The sequence below is a fragment of the Tripterygium wilfordii genome, chromosome 14, assembly GCF_013401445.1.
Source record: "Tripterygium wilfordii isolate XIE 37 chromosome 14, ASM1340144v1, whole genome shotgun sequence".
NCBI classification, from domain to species: Eukaryota; Viridiplantae; Streptophyta; class Magnoliopsida; order Celastrales; family Celastraceae; genus Tripterygium; species Tripterygium wilfordii.
The window spans coordinates 9,361,953-9,383,054 of record NC_052245.1 but is presented as its reverse complement, the minus strand read 5'-3'; the positions used below and the strand labels follow the sequence as shown (position 1 = coordinate 9,383,054).

At 36.9% G+C, this 21,102-nt stretch overlaps 1 protein-coding gene across 2 annotated transcripts; it reads left to right on the top strand.

The window, feature by feature from the left end:
- Positions 1-17,986: 17,986 nt before the first annotated feature.
- LOC120014813 lies at positions 17,987-20,674 on the top strand. Of its 2 annotated transcripts, none has more exons than XM_038866888.1 (5): positions 17,987-18,142; positions 18,267-18,390; positions 18,762-18,978; positions 20,108-20,257; positions 20,411-20,674. In XM_038866888.1, the coding sequence occupies exons 1-5, from the start codon at positions 18,063-18,065 to the stop codon at positions 20,530-20,532; spliced, it is 693 nt and encodes a 230-aa protein (XP_038722816.1). In that variant the 5' UTR covers positions 17,987-18,062; the 3' UTR covers positions 20,533-20,674. The 2 variants fall into 2 exon arrangements, with proteins under 2 accessions (XP_038722816.1, XP_038722815.1); XM_038866887.1 differs by having other exon boundaries at positions 20,102-20,257.
- The last annotated feature ends 428 nt before the right edge of the window (positions 20,675-21,102 follow it).

Sequence of the window (21,102 nt, the reverse complement as noted above, 5' to 3'; positions counted from 1 at the left end):
TTTGTTAGGGTCAACAAAATGTAATGATGATGTAGTTGGGTCAACAAAATGTATTGGTATATTGTATAAATTTGTTGGTTCGATTTTTGATGTAATAGAGATGGAGCTCAGTATTGATTTTTAGTTTAGTTATGAGGGCATTTGCAATGGTAAAGTGTTATTGAGCCAACAAAGATGTTGTCTTTTGTTGATGTGGCTGTATTGTGAAACGTGTTTTGTTTATGTGGTTGTATTAGGAGAAGTGTTTTGTTGATGTGGATGTATTGATATTTTGTGTTTTTGTGTAGTTTTGTTGTGGATAATATGGAGGAATGAAATGTTACTGGTTCTATGTTGGGTGGGAAGAAAAAGTGTAAAAATTTGTGTTTTGTTGATGTGTCTATATTGAAAGATGTGTTTTGCTGATGTAGTTGTATTAAAATACGTGTTTGACTTAACTTTTTATGTAATAGAGGTGAGACTCAAGATTAATTTTGTTGGGGACATTAGCACTTGCACCATTGCAAGTGCCCTGAGTGTGGTAGTTAGGGTAGGTCCTAGTTGGAATGAAGTGAGCAAACTATGAGGCTTGCCAATGTCCATTCTTGTTAGATTGACCCATCATATTTGGGACAACAAACCCTTGTCATTGTAGTTCATTTTTTTTTCAATGGCCCCATAAAAGGGACATGAAATACTACTATTAGGCAATCAAATAGCAACCATTGTGGTTGATCTGATAAACCTTGAAATCGTTACAACACTTTTGACCTCTTATATATCAATCTTGATATGTCCTCAATTTTAGGGAGATGTTCCATATAACAACATAAACATCGGCATACATGTGAAGTCTTCGTCTTCACTATTCGAGGAAGACAAAAACTTGACAAATTCTAGTCCAAAATGACTCACTATTAATAATTAATCTCGTTAGTTTCATCGGATTCTTATTATCAATCAATCATTAATCAATACATACATAAAAACGCAATCCTATAGTGGAAATAAAGCATTATTAGTGATCCATATCAGATTCAATACTCTTTGTGTGTGTCACGTGAAATTTAACTTGTATGAAATTAAAAAATAAATCAAACACTTGATTGTAGTTATTGTTATCGTGAGAGATTCATCCCTTTTTGCTCATCTCTTCATGTCGGTTCTTATCCCCTGCCTGCCACCAAGACGGCAAGACTAAATGCAAAGGCGTTGATTCATGCACCAAAGAGAACAATCAATTCCATTAGCGTTGACTTTCTTCACGATGGATCGGTTCGTGATTTTTCAGTTGATTCTTTTACTTCGGCGAATTCGGTTCGTATTCTAGGTTAACATTAGATTTTCTTGTGCGCTTATTGGCTGATTTAGAGCTGGTGATCAATGCCTATGTAATGGATGATGATGTAGCAAACAATCCATCTGTATCTAATATATGTATTGATTACTATAAAGTGGTGATGCTTACGGGGTAGATGAGGTAGAAAAAACAAAACCTAAGGAATTTAGTACATATTGATTTCTTCTCTAATTTTTTCACATGAATCAAACCATTGTCCATTTGTTTTTTTGTCCAAATCCAGAATTCTCATGATAGGAAGAGTGAATCGGAGAGACAAACACTGATCATCGTCAGCACACTATAAGGTGAAAGAGTCGTACAAGGGTTTCAGTTTTCTCTAACGACATGGTCAAACGATTGCCTAGTACCGTTTGTATTAGGTACAACTCTGTGATTGTCTCTGCTCTAAATTTTCATTAGGCTATTGTGTTCCAATGATACTTTCCGATCGATCTTACAGTCATGCATGAGTAGTTTACTTATTTTGTCTGGGGACAAAATTATGTGATATGACTCTCGGGTCTTTCTATATGTTTTTTGGGAAGACAATAGTTTGCGTTAGTTTGGGTTACCTAAGCAAGTGGGAGGCTCTTTTGCGTGTACTCAATCCTTGGTGAAATCTCTTGAATGGCTAAATTGTATACACGACTGACTGCGAATAACATGTGCGCTTAATTTGACTTGGTTGATTTTTTGTGAATAGTATCGTCCTTTCGTTACGTTTAACTTTCATCAGGAATATGATTTCGGCACAACCAGGTATGAGATTTGTTGTTAAGTTGTTCTCTTTGAAGTTTAAATTTATAATTAGCTGAAGAGATGTTTGAAAGAAATGAAAAATTTATCGACATTCTTTGTTTTTATTGTCATTCTTCCTTAGAAATATGTTTGTCTTTTTAATAAAAGGATTTAACCATCCAATGCCGGTTTACATTGTGACTTTGAACTTATGGCACAGTGATGGACGAGACTATTTTAATTTGTGTATCCATAGATTCCACGAATGAGCTAGAAATTTCATAACAAACTATTCAATGTAAATTGTCCATAGCCCAATCTATTAAGAACGAATATGATTTTTTGCTTCCAATAAATACTCAAAACAACCTTTCCGATGCAGATATATGATATGCCCACTTACATAAGGTGACCTGTGATGGTGTCTTCCTCAACATTGAAGAAAATATAATATAAACAAGAATAAAAAAAAAGATTGAGAAATTTTATTTACACACCACAAAATATTAACTTTTTTTTTAAAACACCACAAAGAACTACGTTTGCAGTTGGAATAAAAAATACTAGCTTTACACCACTTTTAAAACATTATAAGTTTACACCAAAAATTTATAAGTTTACACACAAAATTTTGATGAATAGACCAAAATACCCTTGATTTGTAAAATATTAAGAATAATATTGTTAAGTTTACACACTATAACCATAACCCACAATTGTCTCTTTCCCTCCCTTATCGATTTCACCATTAACAGACAACAACTCCCACCGTTTATACATACCAGCGTCGACTTGCAATTTCGACCAAGAAGACGCCTAATATCAAGGTCAAACAGTCGGAGATTGAGTAGATGAAAGACTATTGACTTGTAAATCTCTCTAATATGTATATTACTTTTGAAAATCTCTCAAATCGAACAAGATCGGTAAAGTCATTGTTACATAGCATTAGTGTGTGTGTATAATTGTACTCCATATGATGATTTTGTGTTAAAAACTGTTGAAACGAAAATCAACAAACCAAGTTCGATTTTCACTCTAGAAATCGATATGGTCATGTTGTTTTTATGTTTTTCTTTCAAAAAACGACAGTCTGTGTTGCTTTTCTTCCATAAAAACAGTGGGTATTCGTGGATCTTATAGAAAACTAAAAAAATACATCTTCCTCATGACCATTCTTTTCATTGCCGACAAAGTTGTTTTCGAGATGTTGTAGTTGTTATTTATTAATTGGTCTTGTTTTGCAAAGTTTCTTGACATGTAAACTCTACTTTTTGTTTTTGAGAATTGTGGTGTAGACTTAATACTTTCTAATTTAATATGTAAATATAAATATATTTTTATTTTTAGTTTAAGGGTTAATTTATCATTCTAAACAAGGATATTTATGTAAAATTAAAAAAAAAATTAAAAGTGGTGTAAAGTTAGTACTTTAGTGGTATACAAATAAAATTTCTCAAAAAGAATATAAAGGAGACTTTTGCATCTTTAAGAGAGAGGCTAGTGATTAATATTTAGATATTTGCGTTATCCCTTTATTTTTTCCTCAATAAGCCATAATTTTTTTCCTTGAACTACTATTTATCATGAAGATAATTTCATTCAAATTGTTGATGATAGTTATCATAGATTTTGAAAAATTGTAATGCAACCAAAGATAGCTCGTGAGGTAGATGTATGGAGGATGAAAAGTCTCATATCATATATGGACAACACGGTTGAGGACTTATTACATTATGTGATGTCCATTGTAAATGTTGATGCTAAAATCTTCTTAGGAACTCATTTCTTCTTCAATAAAGTGATGTATTTTTTGGGATGGACTTACTAAGAGATGCTACAGTGAACGATCGATAATTTTATAGATATGTTCTTGCGATTGCGTTGGTCAATATTATTATTTGTATTTTTGTTGCACCATTATTTGCTTTAACTTTACCATTATTATTTATATTTTCGTTGGATAGTTGAACTGTTAAGAAGTAAATAAAAAAGAAAAAAGGTTGCCTTACCCATTAAATATAGAAATTTGCTTTGTTTACTTTATCATTCTTGCACAGATGAACCCAATAAAATTATGGCAAAGGATAGTAAGAATGACAATTCATCTTAAAAAAGCCAATTGATATTGCTACGTATGTCTTAGTGTCAAGATGGTGCAACACAAAGGATGTAAAGGAGAAACCATTGACTATCCAATTAGTATGAGTAATAGTGAGATGATTATAAAGGAAATAAATGGTGTGTTATTACCTGAGGAATTAAACACCAAAGTACCATTTGATCATCATGGATCAAGTGAAACATAAGGCATTAAGTTTCAACAGCTTTTGGCAAACTCAAGCAATCACCATTGACAATTTAACAAAAAGATGTATATCAGTTTCTGTGATGGGCCCTAACAATTTGTATACATTACAAGTTTGTAGTATCATCTTGAAGATAACAAGAATTCACAAGCCGTTGAGGTATTCAATGGTATCGATTGTGCATTGTTGATGTAAATTATCGACAATCGAATTGTTGAGAGTGAGTTGGTAAATGTAAGACAAAACAGAGATATTTTACGTGGTTCGGCTTTGAGCCTAGATCCACGGTGCAGAACTATATGATATTTTATTTATCACTTGTGATTACAGAGTGAGTGAGAAAGTCAGAATTTTCCCCCACCGAAGTCCCCTTCCCTGAGCCTAATGAACTCCTTTTATGTTTTTTCTTGAGCAGTTACCAGCAGTTGTGGCAGTTGGAGAAGTTCATGGCAGTTTGGGGGAATTTATGGTAGTTTGAGGTAGTTTGCAGTAGTTTCGGCTGTTACCATTTAACGAGGAACTGCCTTATCTTTGGCTTCGTCCCTTAGTTATTGGTTCAGCCTTACTTGCGTCGACTTTGTATTGCCTTTAAAAGACCAAGTCCTTTTTGGACTGTATGCTCTGGCTTGATTGTTGTTGTTGGGCTTCGGGGCCCTAGCCTCTGTTAGGCTTTTATGTTGTTGGGCTTCGGGGCCCATATAATTTGCTGAGGTTGATTTTGACCCCTACACTTTGCCCCCTATTTCTAAGTTTGATTTAAACTTAGAAATATTTTGCTTGGGGTTGTGTCTTCTTTAGAATTCTTCTTCTCATCATCTCTGTTTGTAATTTTTACATCTTTGACTGTTGAAGTTCTTCTGCAATTGCAATTTTAGAACAATGAGAGTAACAATGAAAACATCTCTGTCAAGATAAAAACTTCATACATGGAAATAAATATGCAGTGGCTTAACTCTTAACGAGCCCAGGTGCGAATAACATCGTTTATGATATTCATTGCATTCCCAACATGAGCTGCAAGATCTAATAAGGATTCTTGTAATCGATAAACATTTTGATTTCGAGAATGGCCCCAAGCATTATCACGAACCCTGCTCAACGCATCTCTGGCTGCTCTAAGCACGTTTGTATAAGATTGGTTTCGTTCATACTCATTTTGCAGATTTCTTTCGGCTTCCTCCAGGAGTCCTTTCAAGCCTTCAATGGAATTTTGAGAGTTTTCCTCATACAACTCTTCAAACACTACAAATATTTCAACGATTGAATCGTCTGGTTCATCGTTGATTCGAGATGTGGAACCTTGCTCTTTGGTCCCTGCCTTTGAAGACGATGGATCTTCGTTTCTTGCCCTCTTTGAAGGAATGGGATTCTCTTTCTCATCCAATGCTCTTTTTGCAGGCGTTGAATCAGAAGAACTCATTTTGTTAAGTGTTGAGAGATTTTTGGAAGGAAGAAGGAATGTCTTCTCCTTCCTTATTGTTGTGTATTTAAGGACGAAAGACTCACGTTCAAAGAAGTAGTTATTCCTAGAGAACGTGGGGAAGCTAAACAGTTGCACCGTTTTTAGAAATTATGGCGTTTCTTTGTATTTTGGAATTGAATTTCGAAACAAACGATCCAAATATCTTGCCTTTTATATTCGTGGTAAATTGTCTCTTTTCGATTATAGAGAACAAAGTGAGACTTCATGGGAACCTTTTTTCGAAATAAAACTTAAGGAAGAAAAATAAACAGGAATTTTAATCTAGAGTGTAGAGAACACTATCTATTCCATCTACAACAGATTTAAGTTGTACTGTGATCTCAGTGATCGCTTCGTGCAATTTATCTGGATCATGGCTACTTGCTTGTCTGCCCCATGACATATATCGGATGCCTTAGATGGCATACTTTGAGACCATGAGTTCTCTTCTATAGTCTTGAACTTTATCGATTGTTTTCTCGAGTCTTCTTTTGGTTTCCATCAAAGCTTCTTGTAGGGATTCAATGGTTTACTGATGATCATCTTCATATATTTCTTCTCTTATAGGAGAGAGGTTGAATCTGGGATCATTTCCGTCTTCGATCTCTTTGGAAGTAGAACCTTCATCAACTCTAGATTTCTTCATGGGTGGATAGTTGGGAATATCCATCCTTAGAGATTTTTTGTGGAAAATGTTGTTTTCTTTCAATTCCTTCTTTTGCATATTTATACAAGTGGAATATGAAAGCAGTTATTGGAAGTTGTGATAAGTAGTAGGAAGATGGACAGTTATGGATTCAATCCATGTCTCTTTTCGAGGAATTGGAATGCCTTTTGGTTTGCTCGAGGGTTAATTTATCAGAATTAATGCTAATTTATTGGAGGAACTTTGGGAAGCTTCGTCTTCTTCTAATAGAGTTTCATCTTCTAACGAGGAGATTTTTGCTTCATTCAAAGGTTTTATTTTGACAGAAATTGAATGTACTTGGAATCTAGTGAGGAAATTCTCGGTTTGTCTAAGAGTTTTATTTTTGACAGAGATTAAATAAACATGCAATAATATTTATAAATAGTTAAAATTGCTCAAGCTTTTAAGGTCTTGGCCATAAGGCATGATACATTCTAACTAGATTATTTTTCATAAAAAGATTAATATTTTGTAAAGCTTGTCGCAGCTTTTGAGGATCTTCCTCCATGGCAGCGTATTCTGACATATCCCGAAGCTGATAAAGTGAACTTCCTGCCAACTTGTAGGCTCTGGTGAGTTCCATTATCCTTCGTTCTGCTTCATGGAGGTCTTTATCTAAGCGTATCACCAGATCTTGTAGATCAGAGACATGTTGATAAGGATCATACCCATCGGGATAGAACTTCAATTGTTGAAGTTCTTCTGTAACTTCAGATGGTCCTTCATTTGACTTGGCTGGTGGTTTGGACATTATTTTCTGATATTCAGGCCTAATAGGAAGTTTGGAAGAACTCATGATTGTAGAAGGTTTTTGTTTGGAAGTGGCGTTTCTTTGGTTTTTCTTCAGTATATTTATAGGGAAAAGAGTGCAACTATAGAAGTTGAATCGTGCTTCGATTCTGACTAGTTGTTAGGGAGATGGGATAATGTATCGTCGCCTTTTACGCCATTTATCGAGAAGTTACTTTTGATCGAACGGCTCTGATTAGTTCAGAGAGGAACGATTTCCGAGGAGTTTTAACTTTTGACTTTTGAACTTACTATTTAATCCTTGGGGTTTTTTAATGTGTTACTGTAACCACCCACTATCTTAAAACTTCAAGAACACGATTCGACTTTCGGTACGTTTCTTGACTTCTTCTTTTTCGAATTTTCAATCATGGCTTGGTTCGGTTCCTCCGAAGAATTTATTGATAGATTTGAGAGAGAAAACGAGAGGGACGAATCTAATTTTGGTCCCCAGATTATTCCGAGTGAAAGTCAGGCTATTAGGGATACTCAAGATGAGTTTCCTGAAGGTGATATACCTGAAAAAGAATTAGGAGATCAAACTGCTAGTCTTAGGGTTTCATCTTACTTTGAATCCAAAGGTGTATCGAGCAAAAATGTGATTAGTCCATCTAAGGTTAGCTTTTTACCAACCACTCGTTCAAAGAGTAAGACTCAAAAGGCTGTTGAGGAAGATATAGTAGTAGACAAGGACCCTACTTCTGTGTTAACAGAAGAAGATTTAAATAGTTATAGGGCCGAATTTGGAATTCCTCAAGAGATAGAAATGCGAATTCCTGCTCCTTGTGAATCAGCTTCGTATGAATTTCCAGGGTGGACTGTTGTGTATGTGTTAGCATTAAGATGTGGGTTGAGATTTCCCTTAGGACCTTTAGTCAGATCTGTGCTAAGATTTTTTGGAGCTGCCCCCAGTTAACTTATGCCTAATTCTTGGCGTATTTTGCTCTCTTTAGAAGCTTTGAGTGCAAAATACAATCTTACTTTCGGTCTTCATGAATTTCTTGCTGCTTATTCTTGGCAAGAAAATAAAAAAGATGTAGGTAGATTTATGTTGTCGAAGAAAGATAAGGAAAATTTGATCGCTGGGACAACATCCAGTGATCATAACTGGCGAAAGAGATATTTCTTGGTGAAGAAGGAAACTCTTTTGGAAGATGATGATACTATTCCTATTTCCTGGAATATTCAAGGTAAAATTAGTTAGATTTCTTTTATCTTCATTCAATCCTATTATGAATAATTGTCTTTTTATTGCAGGAAAATCTCCTAAGATAACCATTACTAAAGAAGCTCAGAGGAATTGTAAATTGTTTTTGAAGACGATTCCTCGTTCTGAAAGAGATTGGAAATTTGTTTCAGTAAAGTATCTTTTTGGAAGTAAGTTGACAAAACGTTTATATTTGGGGTTTTGTTTCGTGTTTCTAATGATTTCTTTTCTAATTTTTGACAGAATCTCATATGGCTCCAAGACTAATCGTTCCTTTGACTCTTAAGGAGATTGCTGAAAGTAAGAAAGTCCAGAGAAGCTCTAAGGAGAAGAGGACGAAGAGGAAACATGAGTCTAGCTTGAGACTTCACAGCGAGCTAGGAACAATTGTTGAAGTAACTGAAGCTCCTGAAGTTCCTGAGAGCAATATTGATGATGATTCCACACTTATAAGGAAGAAAAAACTCAGGCTATCGTCTTCTTCTCTGGTAGATGAAAGTGCGGGATTAACAAGTTTACCGATGACATCATTCAGGTTCCTGATGATGAAGTGATAGAGGAGACTGTGAGAAGAGAAGGAAAAGATCATGTTCATCCAATTTCACCTCTGAGAGCTCTAATTGAAAAGGAGTTGAGACTATCGGGTGCTGATCTTCCATCTAATCTCCCAGTGAGGAGTTTCGAAATGTCGATCCCTAACATCCCCATTTATTCGAGGCCTGCCAAGTTATTTCCTGATTTACACAAATTGGCTTATCCCCTTGGTTTCACTCCTCCTAAGTTGAATCTTGAGGATGCTTCTCTTTATAGCATTTCTCATACTTTTCAGGTATTTTCAAAATTCAATTTATTTGTATTTCTATGTTAGCTTAAGAATAATCTTCGTCTTCTTCTTTTAGGCTTTGTCAGTTCAGCTTTACATTGATAAAGAAGTCGAAAAGTTAAGTGAGAAAGTAAAGAGTCTTCGACTTTCCAGTGGATTATTATAAGCCGATATTAAAAAATTTTCGGAGGCCGAAGAGCGGGAGAAAAAGTTAAGGATGGAGGCCGAAGCTCAATTGGAAAAAATGAAGAATGCTACTGCTGAAAATAAATTTGATGAATTGGATAGAAGGCACATTGCTTTGAAAACTGACTTTACAGATCAGCGTAGGCAATTGTCCAACATAATGCAGCAACAAAAAGATACGGAGGAGGAACTTTCAGCTTTCAAGATCAAATTTCAAGAAAATGAGATATTATTGAAGGATCTGCAAGAAGTTGATTCTAAGCTGAAAGATTGTGAAATTGAGCTAAGTGCTTCTATCGAGAAAGCGAATCGGCTATCGGATGAACTGACAGAATCAAAGGAAGATGCCGATTTCTACAAGGGAGAATGTGCTCTTGCTGCTGGAAAGGAAAGAATCAAAGCTTTGGGAGAAGTAATGATGCAATACAAGGTTGGAACTTTAAATGAGGAAGAAGTTGATCGAATGATCAAAGAATATGAAGAATTCAAAGTCATCAATGCAACGCAAACTTCCGCTTCTGAAGCTGAAGACGATATTTAGAGTTATATTTTTATTCTCGCTATCTTGTACCTTCCCTTTTAATCTTAAATAAAATCTTAACTCCTTTACGTTCTTATCAATTGAAGTTCATAGCTTTAACTACATGCTTAAGATTTGAACTATGATGCAAATAATAATCTTAGAATAAACACAAGGGTTAAGTATACATGACCTTTTGGGAAATTGGACGACGTCGATCTTCGTTGCTTTGACCTTCGTCCAAACTTTGATATTTTATCCAATATGCTAACTGATCTTGCAATAATTAAGTATAGAACGATGGGGGGGGATGTAATGCGGTCTGTTAGGCACTTATATATGCTGAGCATATATATGTATATATTCAACTCGATTGAGAAAATATATACATTTCAGTGATTCATCATCCAGATCCCTTATAATAATAATTTTTTTTTTATTTTTTTTTAGGAAAGATATAACCTGAGATGCTTTGCATTCCAGCTGTTGTTAAGTATCTTCCCTTCTTTAGTTTGCAACTTGTAAGCACCATTGCCGATGACATCTATGATTCTGTATGGTCCTTCCCATGTGGCCCCCAGTTTTTCAGAATTCAACTGCTGTGTGTTCTGAAAAACTTTGCGTAGAACCCAGTCACCGATATTGAAAATTCTTGGCTTAACTGTTTTGTTGTAGTATTTTACGATCCGATGCTTGTAGGCTGCCGTTCTAACAGATGAGTTGTTTTATCGTTCCTCGAGCATATCTAACTCTTTAGTGAGGATGATGTTGTTCTCCTCATCTCGTTGCCATTCGAATCGTGTTGTTGGGAGGCCAACTTCAACTGGTAGCACTACTTTAGTTCCATAAGTTAAAGAAAATGGAGTTTCACCTGTTGAAGTTCTTGCTGTTGTTCGATATGACCACAGAACCCCTGGGAGTTCGTCGACCCAGGCTCCTTTTGCATTTTCTAGTCTCTTCTTCAAAGTGTTGACTATCGTTTTGTTAGTAGCTTCTGCTTGGCCATTCGATTGTGGATGTCTTGGCGATGCAAAACAGAGTTTTATTTTCCAGGTGTTACAGAAGTCTTGGAGTTTATACTGATAAATTGAGATCCCTTATCGCAAATGATTTCATAAGGAACTCCAAATCTGCAAATGATGTTTCTCCAGATGAAACTTTTAACCTCTTTGTCCCGGACTTGTTTATACGCTTCAGCTTCTACCCATTTAGTGAAATAATCTGTTAAGATTAATAAGAAAACTCGTTGTCCTGAAGCTGGGGGAAGCTTTCCAACGATATCCATTCCCCATCTCATGAAAGGTCATGCTAATGAAATTGGGACCAGCTCCGTTGGGGGTTGATGTGGGATTTGTGAAAATCGTTGGCATTTATCACATTTAGCTACATATATGGCTGCATCACCATGAAGCGTAGGCCAATAATAACCAGTTTGCATGACTTTACTGGCTAAGCTTCGGCCACCTGAATGGTTTCCACAGACACCTTCATGCAACTCTGCTAGGGCATATTGTGCTTCATCTTGAGATAAACGTCGTAGCAAAACTTCTTGATATGATCTTTTGTATAAAATATCATTAAGTATTGTATAACGAGATGTTTTACGTTGTAGTGCTTTGGCTTCATTCTTATCTTGTGGTAACATATCATCCTGTAGATATTGTAAGAATGGTGTTCTCCAATCATCATCATTTTCAGTAATAACGAACGATTGTTCCACCAAGGAATGCTTGTTTATTACAGGTGATTCCAAATAGATAAGTGGGATATTTTGAGTTGCCTGCAATTGGATTGTTGATCCTAAGTTCGCCAATGCATCTGCCTGCTGATTCTCTTCTTTAGGCACTTGATTAATATGAAATTCTTTGAATTCAAGTTGCAACTGTTGTACTAACTCCAGATAATCGTTCATTCTCTCATCTTTTGCTTGGTATTCTCCATTCAATTGATTAACGATCAATTGGGAATCTGAAGTCACGTGGACGCGTCAAACTTTTAATTCTTTTGCTAGTTTCAGTCCCTCAATTAGAGCTTCATATTCTGCTTCATTGTTTGTAGCGTGAAATCCGCAATGTATAGCTTGAGGGAATTGATCTCCTTGTGGTGAGATTAAGATGATACCTAAGCCGCTTCCCTTTGCATTACTCGAACCATCAACAAATAATTGCCAAATAGCTTCATCGTCTTCTTTGTTTTGATGCAATTCTTTGTGAGCATTATCCATCATTCCTGGACTAAATTCAGCAATGAAGTCTATCAAAATTTGAGCTTTGATTGCGGTTCGAGGTTGATACGTGATATCATGCTCGGTCAATTCAATTTCCCACTTCGTTAATTGTCCGGACAACTCTGGTTTATGTAGTATTGTTTTGATCTGAAAGCTCGTTACCACCATGATAGGATGACTTTGAAAATAAGGACGAAGCTTTCATGCTGCAGTCATAAGCGCTAGAACAAGCTTTCTATTAAAGGATACCTTGTTTCAGCATCTAGCAAGCTTCGACTAACATAATATACCGGATGTTGCCGATTGTTTTCTTCTCTTAGCAGTACTACACTAATTGCAAATTCAAAAACTGCTAAATAAAGATAAAGTATCTCACCGATTTTTGGCTTCGCGAGAATTGGAGGATTGGTTAGATATCCTTTCAATTTCTTTAATGCCATCTCACATTCTTCTGTCCATTCGAAATTGGCTGATTTTTTCAATGTTGTGAATAGATGGTGACATCTTTCGGAAGATTTGGAGATGAATCGGTTTAGCGCTGCAATCTTCCCTGCCAACCGTTGTACGTCTCGTATTGTTGTGGGGGAAGAAATATCAAGTATCGCTTGAATTTGATCAGGATTTGCTTCAATGCCCCTTTGTGTAACGATGGATCCCAAAAATTTTCCTGCTTTGACTCCGAATACACATTTGAGAGGATTTAATTTCATCTGATGAGCATCGAGAATTTCAAATGCTTTTCTAAGATGCTCGATATGATCTTCGGCCCTCAGAGTCTTTACTAGCATATCATCGATATATACTTCCATCGTCTTTCCGAGCAGACTGGCAAACATGCGATTGACGAGCCGTTGATATGTTGCTCCTGCATTTTTCAATCCAGACGGCATCACCTTATAACAATATGTGCCACGTTCGGTTATGAATGCAGTTTTTTCTTGATCGTCTGGATGCATTAAGATTTGTTGCATCCACAAGTATATCAATATGAGGGAGTGGAAAAGAATCTTTTGGACAAGCTTTATTCAGATCCATGAAGTCGATACAAACTCTCCATTTCCCATTCTTCTTCTTTACCACAACCACATTTGCAAGCCAATCTGGGTATTGGACTTCTCGAACGAACCCAATGTCTAACAACTTTTGAACTTCCACATTAATAACTTTATTTCTTTCTGGAGCGAACCTTCATCTCTTCTGCCTCACCGGAAGGAAGCCATCATCGACTTGCAACTGATGAGTGATGATTTTCGGATCAATTCCAATCATATCTGCATGCGTCCAAGCGAAAGTGTGTTTATGATCTTGCAGGAATTGAATTAAATTTTCTCGGAGTTGACGATCCAAGTTTACTCCAATTTGAATCTTCTGCTCTGGATAATCAGGATGAATGATTACTTCTTCTATATCCTTTTTAGCCGGTTCTTCTTGATTGCTCAGAATCGGCTTTTGCTGTAATTGCTATAAAGCTTTAGTTTTTCCTTTCAATGCTTGTTCATAGCAACTCATTTCCTGACGTTGATCCCCATATATTTCTTATACTTCCTCTCTTGTTGGGAATCGTATTACTTGATGATAAGTTGATGGCACAGCCCTCATTGCATGAATCCAAGGTTGTCCGAGTATTGCATTATATGGAGATTGACAATCTAATATATTAAATCGAACCTGGAGATTTATTCCTTTCGCGTATACTTTCAAAGGAATAGAGCCGATGGTATATTGTTGTTCTCCGCTGAAGCCGATGAGTGGGATAGGGCCTCTGATTATGTCGGCTTCTGAAAGTCCCATTGCTTGAAGTGTGGACATGAACAGTAAATTCGCTGAGTTGTCATCGTCAATCATGATTCTTTTAACTTCATAGTTGGTAATTTGCAAAGTGATGACCAAAGCATCATCGTGTGGATTTAATAATCTCGTCATCTCATCATCTGTGAAACTGATGATTTGTCTCGTGAATTGGACCATCGCTTGTCATTCCATACCTCAGAATTCTCTATCTGCTTGACATGTTTCTTTGCTGATGAATGTGTAATTCCGTTAATCTCCGATCCATCGAATATTACGTTAATCGTTTTTTCTGGTGGAGGTGGTTTCTGTTCTTCTTCTCGTCTATCGGTTTGGGCCATCGTTGCTCTTCCTCTTTCAGATAGTAAATCCCGAAGATAACCTTTCTTTAGCAATTGGATTACTTCTTTTCTGAGGGTAAAACAGTCATCTGTTGTGTGGCCGTAATCGTTGTGAAATTCGCACCATTTGGAAGTATCCCGCTGATCTAGTGGTTTACGAACTTTGTCAGGCCATCGAACAGCATCTCCCATTTTCTTCAACACTGGTAAGACTTCATTTGGTGGAATTACCAAATCGTATTCAGGAGATCGAGGTTTCTTCTTGAAATCGATTGGTTTAGGATCTTTGCGAGGATATCGTGGGGCCTCTGAACTTATTTGCTTTTGCTCAGATTTCTTCGGCTGCTCTGTTAGTCGCTCTGGAAGTCTTCCTTCGTCTTCCTCCCATTTAATCTGAACGCTCGCTCTTGCCTACACTTCTTGAAATGACTTACACGGATAACGAGTAAGCTTTCCGTACAATTTACTTCCAGGAAGAAGAGTCATGCGAAATGCATTGATTGCAATTTCATCTAAGCACCCCGGGATCTCTAGTTTTTCTTTATTGAATCTTGTTAAGAATGACCGTAGAGATTCTCCTTGCTTCTGTCGCAGCCGATACAGATCATCAGATGTTGGAATTATTTTCCTGCTGCTTGCAAACTGTTCAACGAATGCATCGGCCAGTTGTGCAAATGAAGCAATTTGCCCTTCTGGAAGATTTAGACTTCAAAGGAGGTCCCACCAAAGTTGAACTAAATCCTCGACACATGCATGCTTCGTGCTTATTGAATGGGTACGACACCAAAGTCAATCGTTGACTATACTGATCCACATGATCTTCCGGGTCGGTGGTACCATCATAAGGTTTAATATGTGGTATGATGAATTTCTTTGGAAGCTCTTTCATGGCAATGGCATGAACAAGTGGAGATTTGAGGAAAGTACAATTTTTCTTTATTGGTGGTGGAATGCCTGGCATCCTGAAGAATGTCGATTCCATTTCCTCCAATCTTTTGTCGACACTTCGCTGCGTCGTTATTTCTGGCAATGTTGTGGTTATATTTGACCATGCACCAACTATTGGGATAGCCGAAGATGAAGTTGGAATAGGAAATAACGGTGCCATGGATTGTGTCGTTGGCCTTAGGAATTGAGTTGACGTCAATGCCAGTGATGGTTCTGTCTGATGCACAAATCCTGGCAAAGGAATGCTTGCGTTGGGAATTTGTGTTGTTTGTCCATCGTTGATTCGAACAGAAGTACTTGGGATAGCACTGACAGGAATGGTTCTGGTTACGTGAGGACTTGGAGGTTGATTCATAAGATCAAGCAGCTTTTGATTTTCTCTTCGAACTGTCAAGTTTTCTTGCTCCAACAGTTGGACCCTTCTTTCATGTTCGTCGAAGCGTTGAATCAAAGCTTTCATCTTCTCGCTTACCGCCTCATCTCGTGAATCCTCCGAGTTTGCCATTGTGATAAAACTTCTCCCCCTATCTAGCGCGCCAAACTGTTGATGTAAATTATCGACAATCGAATTGTTGAGAGTGAGTTGGTAAATGTAAGACAAAACAAAGATATTTTACGTGGTTCGGCTTTGAGCCTAGGTCTACGGTGTAGAACTATATGATATTTTATTTATCACTTGTGATTACAGAGTGAGTGAGAAAGTCAGAATTTTTCCCCCACCGAAGTCCCCTTCCCTGAGCCTAATGAACTCCTTTTATGCTTTTCTTGAGCAGTTACCAGTAGTTGGAGAAGTTCATGGCAGTTTGGGGGAGTTTACGGTAGTTTGAGGTAATTTGTAGTAGTTTCGGCTGTTACCATTTAACGAGGAACTGTCTTATCTTCGGTTTCGTCCCTTAGTTATTGGTTTGGCCTTACTTGCATCGGTTTTGTATTGCCTTTAAAAGACCAAGTCCTTTTTGGACTGTATGCTCTGGCCTGATTGTTGTTGTTGGGCTTCGGGGCCCTAGCCTTTGTTGGGCTTTTATGTTGTTGGGCTTCGGGGCCCATATAATTTGCTGAGGTTGATTTTGACCCCTACATGCATATTAGGTGAGTAATCCTTTTTGATCTTCTATGTGTATTCTTTTTACTAATTAATACTTTCATTTGTAAAATGAATAATGCTAAACTTACGCTGATTTGGTGAAAATAATAATTCTTTGAAGTACATATGAGATTTGAGGAACAAGTTATCTGGAGTTTTGGAAGAACAACAAATATGGTATACATGTTTGTTGCATAGAAAAATCTCATATAACACCTACTTTTATATAGTTATGACAATTCACGCTATACTGGTGAATTGGATTGGCCTTGTAGTGGAAATGACAATCTTCGCATGATCATCTTTGTGTATTAACTCAATATTTTGGCATTGTGTGCTGTAGTTGGGTGAAAAAAAGTTGATTTATGCCTTGACAAAGTGAGGAAATTAGAAGAGAATCGCTTTAGGTTGCAAAGATTAATGTTGTAGGAGGTGGCACCGATTCTGCTTTAGGTTAACAATTATTGGAACGATTGTCTGAGATTATGGGATGAAATTCAAGGGGTGACTAACGTTAGCGTAAAAGCCAAATATGATGTAAATTTTGGGGACTGCTTTTTAAATAGAGAATTTTGATCGCCTCTCTTATTAATGCATTGTTTTGGGGTTTGACATTTTCTTAGTCACAATTAAATGATCATGCAGGTTTGCTGCTGTTGTAAAACCATAAAATAGTGTGCATGTCTTTTTAAAGTCGTGTATAAACTTTATTTGGTTCATCCTGGGCTCATGCTTTGTCTCCCATCTGCATGTCTTTTCCCTCAATGAACTCTGTGTAGTGAAATTGAGCACAAGTCAGCTTGTGTCATGGAAGAAAAAGGGAAGTGCACAAACAGAACTCCCATAATAAAAAAAAAATAAGGAATGCTAAATTGATGGTATGAGCATTGATTTCGTTGAATGTATATCTTGTGGAAGCTATTCAGTGCTACACAACTTTGATAGTGGTAGAAAATGTTGATGAGGAGAACGTCTTTTGTTTGAAGATTTTCCTGATAATATACAAATCGATACAAGAAGAATATGGTTTCCATGCTGCATTGTTGGGACACCCCTCATTATTGTTTCATGGCTGATACCTTTCTTTGGACATCATTGAACATATTGGCATATATAGAGAGGATGGAGTAAGCAATTCTGATGAACGTAGAACATATATATGTCCTCATTATGTGACATATATATGTCCTCAATTATGTTCCTAAATCAAGATCCGAACATCTAGCGTTCTTATTATCCAAAAATGACCCATTATTGCCAGATGTCATAGCAATAAAGAGGGAAATGATATTAATGTAAGGATATTATCTAATTTTCTTTGATGGCTAGGGCATAATAATGTTTGATAAAAAGTTATCTGTGTCCTCATGGGGGGAGATTAGTGCAAGCGGGCTTATGTGGTGATCACTTAAAACTCTAAGCCCATAACTGGGTACGGAGATATTGGGCCTCATAAACCGAAATCTCTACATAGGCCCAGGCCCAGGCCCAGGCCCAATGACACTTAAATTGAAGCCTCACTACTTGCCAAATAACCTATCAATCACTCAAAAATTTCAAAATTCCTGCGCCAAAACCAAATTGATTAACCAAGCGTAAGTGAAAGAAGTGAAAAGGCAAGTCCGAACGATATGGATTCGAAGCGAACTCCGATTAGGGTTATTGGGCAGCGGTCTCTTGCTTCTTCGTTCCTCTTTTGCTCTCCTAATCTGTAAGACAACCCAAACCCTAACTCTAATTCTTCTTGTGTAAGATATCAATTGACTATTATTTGTCTTTATGTAATCCATTTGAAGCTCAGATTTATGTTTTTTCCCCAAATTGTGTGAAATCAGTGTTGCAGAATCTAAAGAAGATGTGAACGGTGAGAAGATTTTGAAGCCAGATTCCAGTCTATCCCTCTCTGATTTCCTGGACAGAAAGCTTCACGGAAATTCTGCGCTACCCAAAGTAGTTAAGGTGGTGTTCTTTGCCTCTTCTGGTAGAGAAGGAAATGTTGGATTTGGTCAAATAAATGTGACATTGAACTTGTAGTTTCGATTCGCAAGTGGCAATTAACACAGAATTTCACTATATTGTATTAAGTTATTGTTCTTTCTTAGCGTTACGGGGGCTTTGATCTTATTATGCTTATGTAAAGGAAAGAGTAAAGGCTTTGAAGGAAAATCTGAATTGGTGCTGACCTTAAAACTTAAGTCTTCACATTGCGGTATGTTCAGTGGTTGTGGAGAGATTTTCATCAGGGAGGCTAAATTTTCATGTAGAATTAACGGTGTAAATCTTTGATCTGGTATTCTGGTTTGAGTATGAAATGGGTTTTCACTTTACAGGGAAAGCCGAAGCCTTTTTCATCCCCAGTGGTATGCAGGGATGATGGTGAATCCAGCGATCGACAGATAGGGGTCAAGAAAGAACTGGAAGGAGATAAGAAATGTCTTATAGATAAATTAGTCTTTGAGCAGTTCAAGCATGCTGGTGCAGAAAAAGGAGATGATTGTGATGGGGACAATGCGCAGGAGTCGAGAAAGAGAAGCAATCCCTTCGAAGGTAAGTCATTTCATTTCAAACTTAGTGCTTATGAAAATTACAAGCTTCATTGCCCTAGTTGCAAGGGAGGTAGGAAAACGAGTTTGGATATTATTTGTCGTTCTGAAGGCCAAAAAAGTCACCTTTTTGAAATGAACATGTTGACCCAAAAACGACCAGTGGCTAACATGAGGCGGGATCTGAATCATATCTTGTCACCAACGGATAGGTCTGTGACTCAAAAGTCTCAGGTAACATGTTAGGATATATTCATTTGGTTAATAAGGTAAGCAAAAAAATCCAAAAATCTTACAATTTTACTGTAAAGTACAGCTAAGCAAAGAAATGAAACTCAACATGGTGGTTACTGATCCATGTTTTGTCCATGGAAATTTCTACATAGTTTCGGCTTGGGTCAGTATGTAAGCCTTGTTTATGTATTAGCCCAAGGTAGATGAGTGCGATTGGCTGTTAAAAGCTCTGGCAGCTGAGTTGAAAAGATCTTTGTTCTAATTTTTTTCTATTTCCTCTTGTTGTTGTTAGGAATAAATGAGGTTTCAATGTGATAGCAGCATAACTTAGCCAACATGGATACTCTGCTAGTACAGTGTCTTACCATCATAGTATTTGTATATTTCTTCATTTAGAAAACACGTATTTTCTGTTGTATTTCGTAAGGGTGTGTGCAGTAAAGGCATGTAAGAAACGTCTGGGAAAATGACTGATAAGTTCATGGTCAGATCCATGTCATGCTTAATATAAGTTGTCTCAGTTCTGACTTCTGAGTTTCTGTGTGTGATATGTACACCTCACTTGACCAACCTTAGGCCAACATAGGAAACCATATGATTTGCTCAAGAACCAAGCCATTTTTTGATTTGTTTTCAAACGCAGAAAAAATAAAGCTTGAGTTTAGAGAAATGTGAAAGGTGTTCTAATGAGAGTTCAAAATTCCAGCATAAGAAATTGACACAATCTAGTGAGGGGATGAAAGATGGAAGGTGTACTAATGTAGTTATTGGATAAGTTCAATGGGTAAGATGAAACTAAAAAATATCCAGGCTGCTATCCTTTCTTGATGAATATTTTTATTAACTGTAGCTGTTCTGTTTCTGGTTTCTGAGTTTGACTTCCATTATACAAGGTGAAGATGATAAACAAAGTATTCTGAAGGATGTGATAATTCTGGGAGATGATCGACAACTCAGGCAAAAAGGAGAGAGACGGAGAGTGACCAGCAGCAAGAAACAAATACCTTTAGATAATCAATCATGCAAGAGAAGAACTCTCTATAATCACTGTTAGTATGCTCTGTGTTTAGTTGAAGCAACCACAGCGTAAAGATAGAACTACGTGAATGGCTCTGTTTCCCTTCCTATAATTCCTTTCAAATTCTTGAACATTCCATGTTCTTAATCTTTATTGAGACATTCTTACTCTGTATCACTGGCAGATGCAAATGGAGCTGGCTTTTGGGACTGCGGCATGGAAGGTGTTGACAGTGAAGAAGTTGGCTTCAACGAAATATGGGAAGGAGTGGGCTCTACTACACTGGGAGCTCTAGAGTGGCATTGATTTTGACTATGGAACGTGCATCCATTTGCTTTACGGTTAGATTAAGTTTGTGGCTGTAATTTGCCTGACACAAATCATGCAGTGTATTAAATTTAACTTGAATTTCTATCTGAAGTGATTATGAAAATTAATCTCTTCTTGATGTTATGAACCAAAGGAGCTTTCCAGAGATAAAAGACGTTTTCAAAGCCAAATACACCCTTAAAATGAGAGTTCAAGAGACATAAATTATAATGGAGTTTGAAATCGGATGTGTTCATGTATATCAGTATCGTGTAGAGAGGGATGTTGTGGGCTTGGATAAATATTATTATTGTATTGGTCTTTTATAGTTCAAGGCTTCTATCAGGCCTGAAACGAATAATCAATTTAGAGGAATTTGTTATGGGCAAATATTTGTTTCGAACCCTTGGGAAGGGTATAACCACCCTGAAATTCCATTAAGAAGAAAAATAATCAACTGATACAGTTGGACTCATGATCGCAGACAGACCACGATCAACAAAAGCAAAGTCATGAGGCATGAACACCATAGTACAAAACACCAAACACAGAGCCACCACACCACAA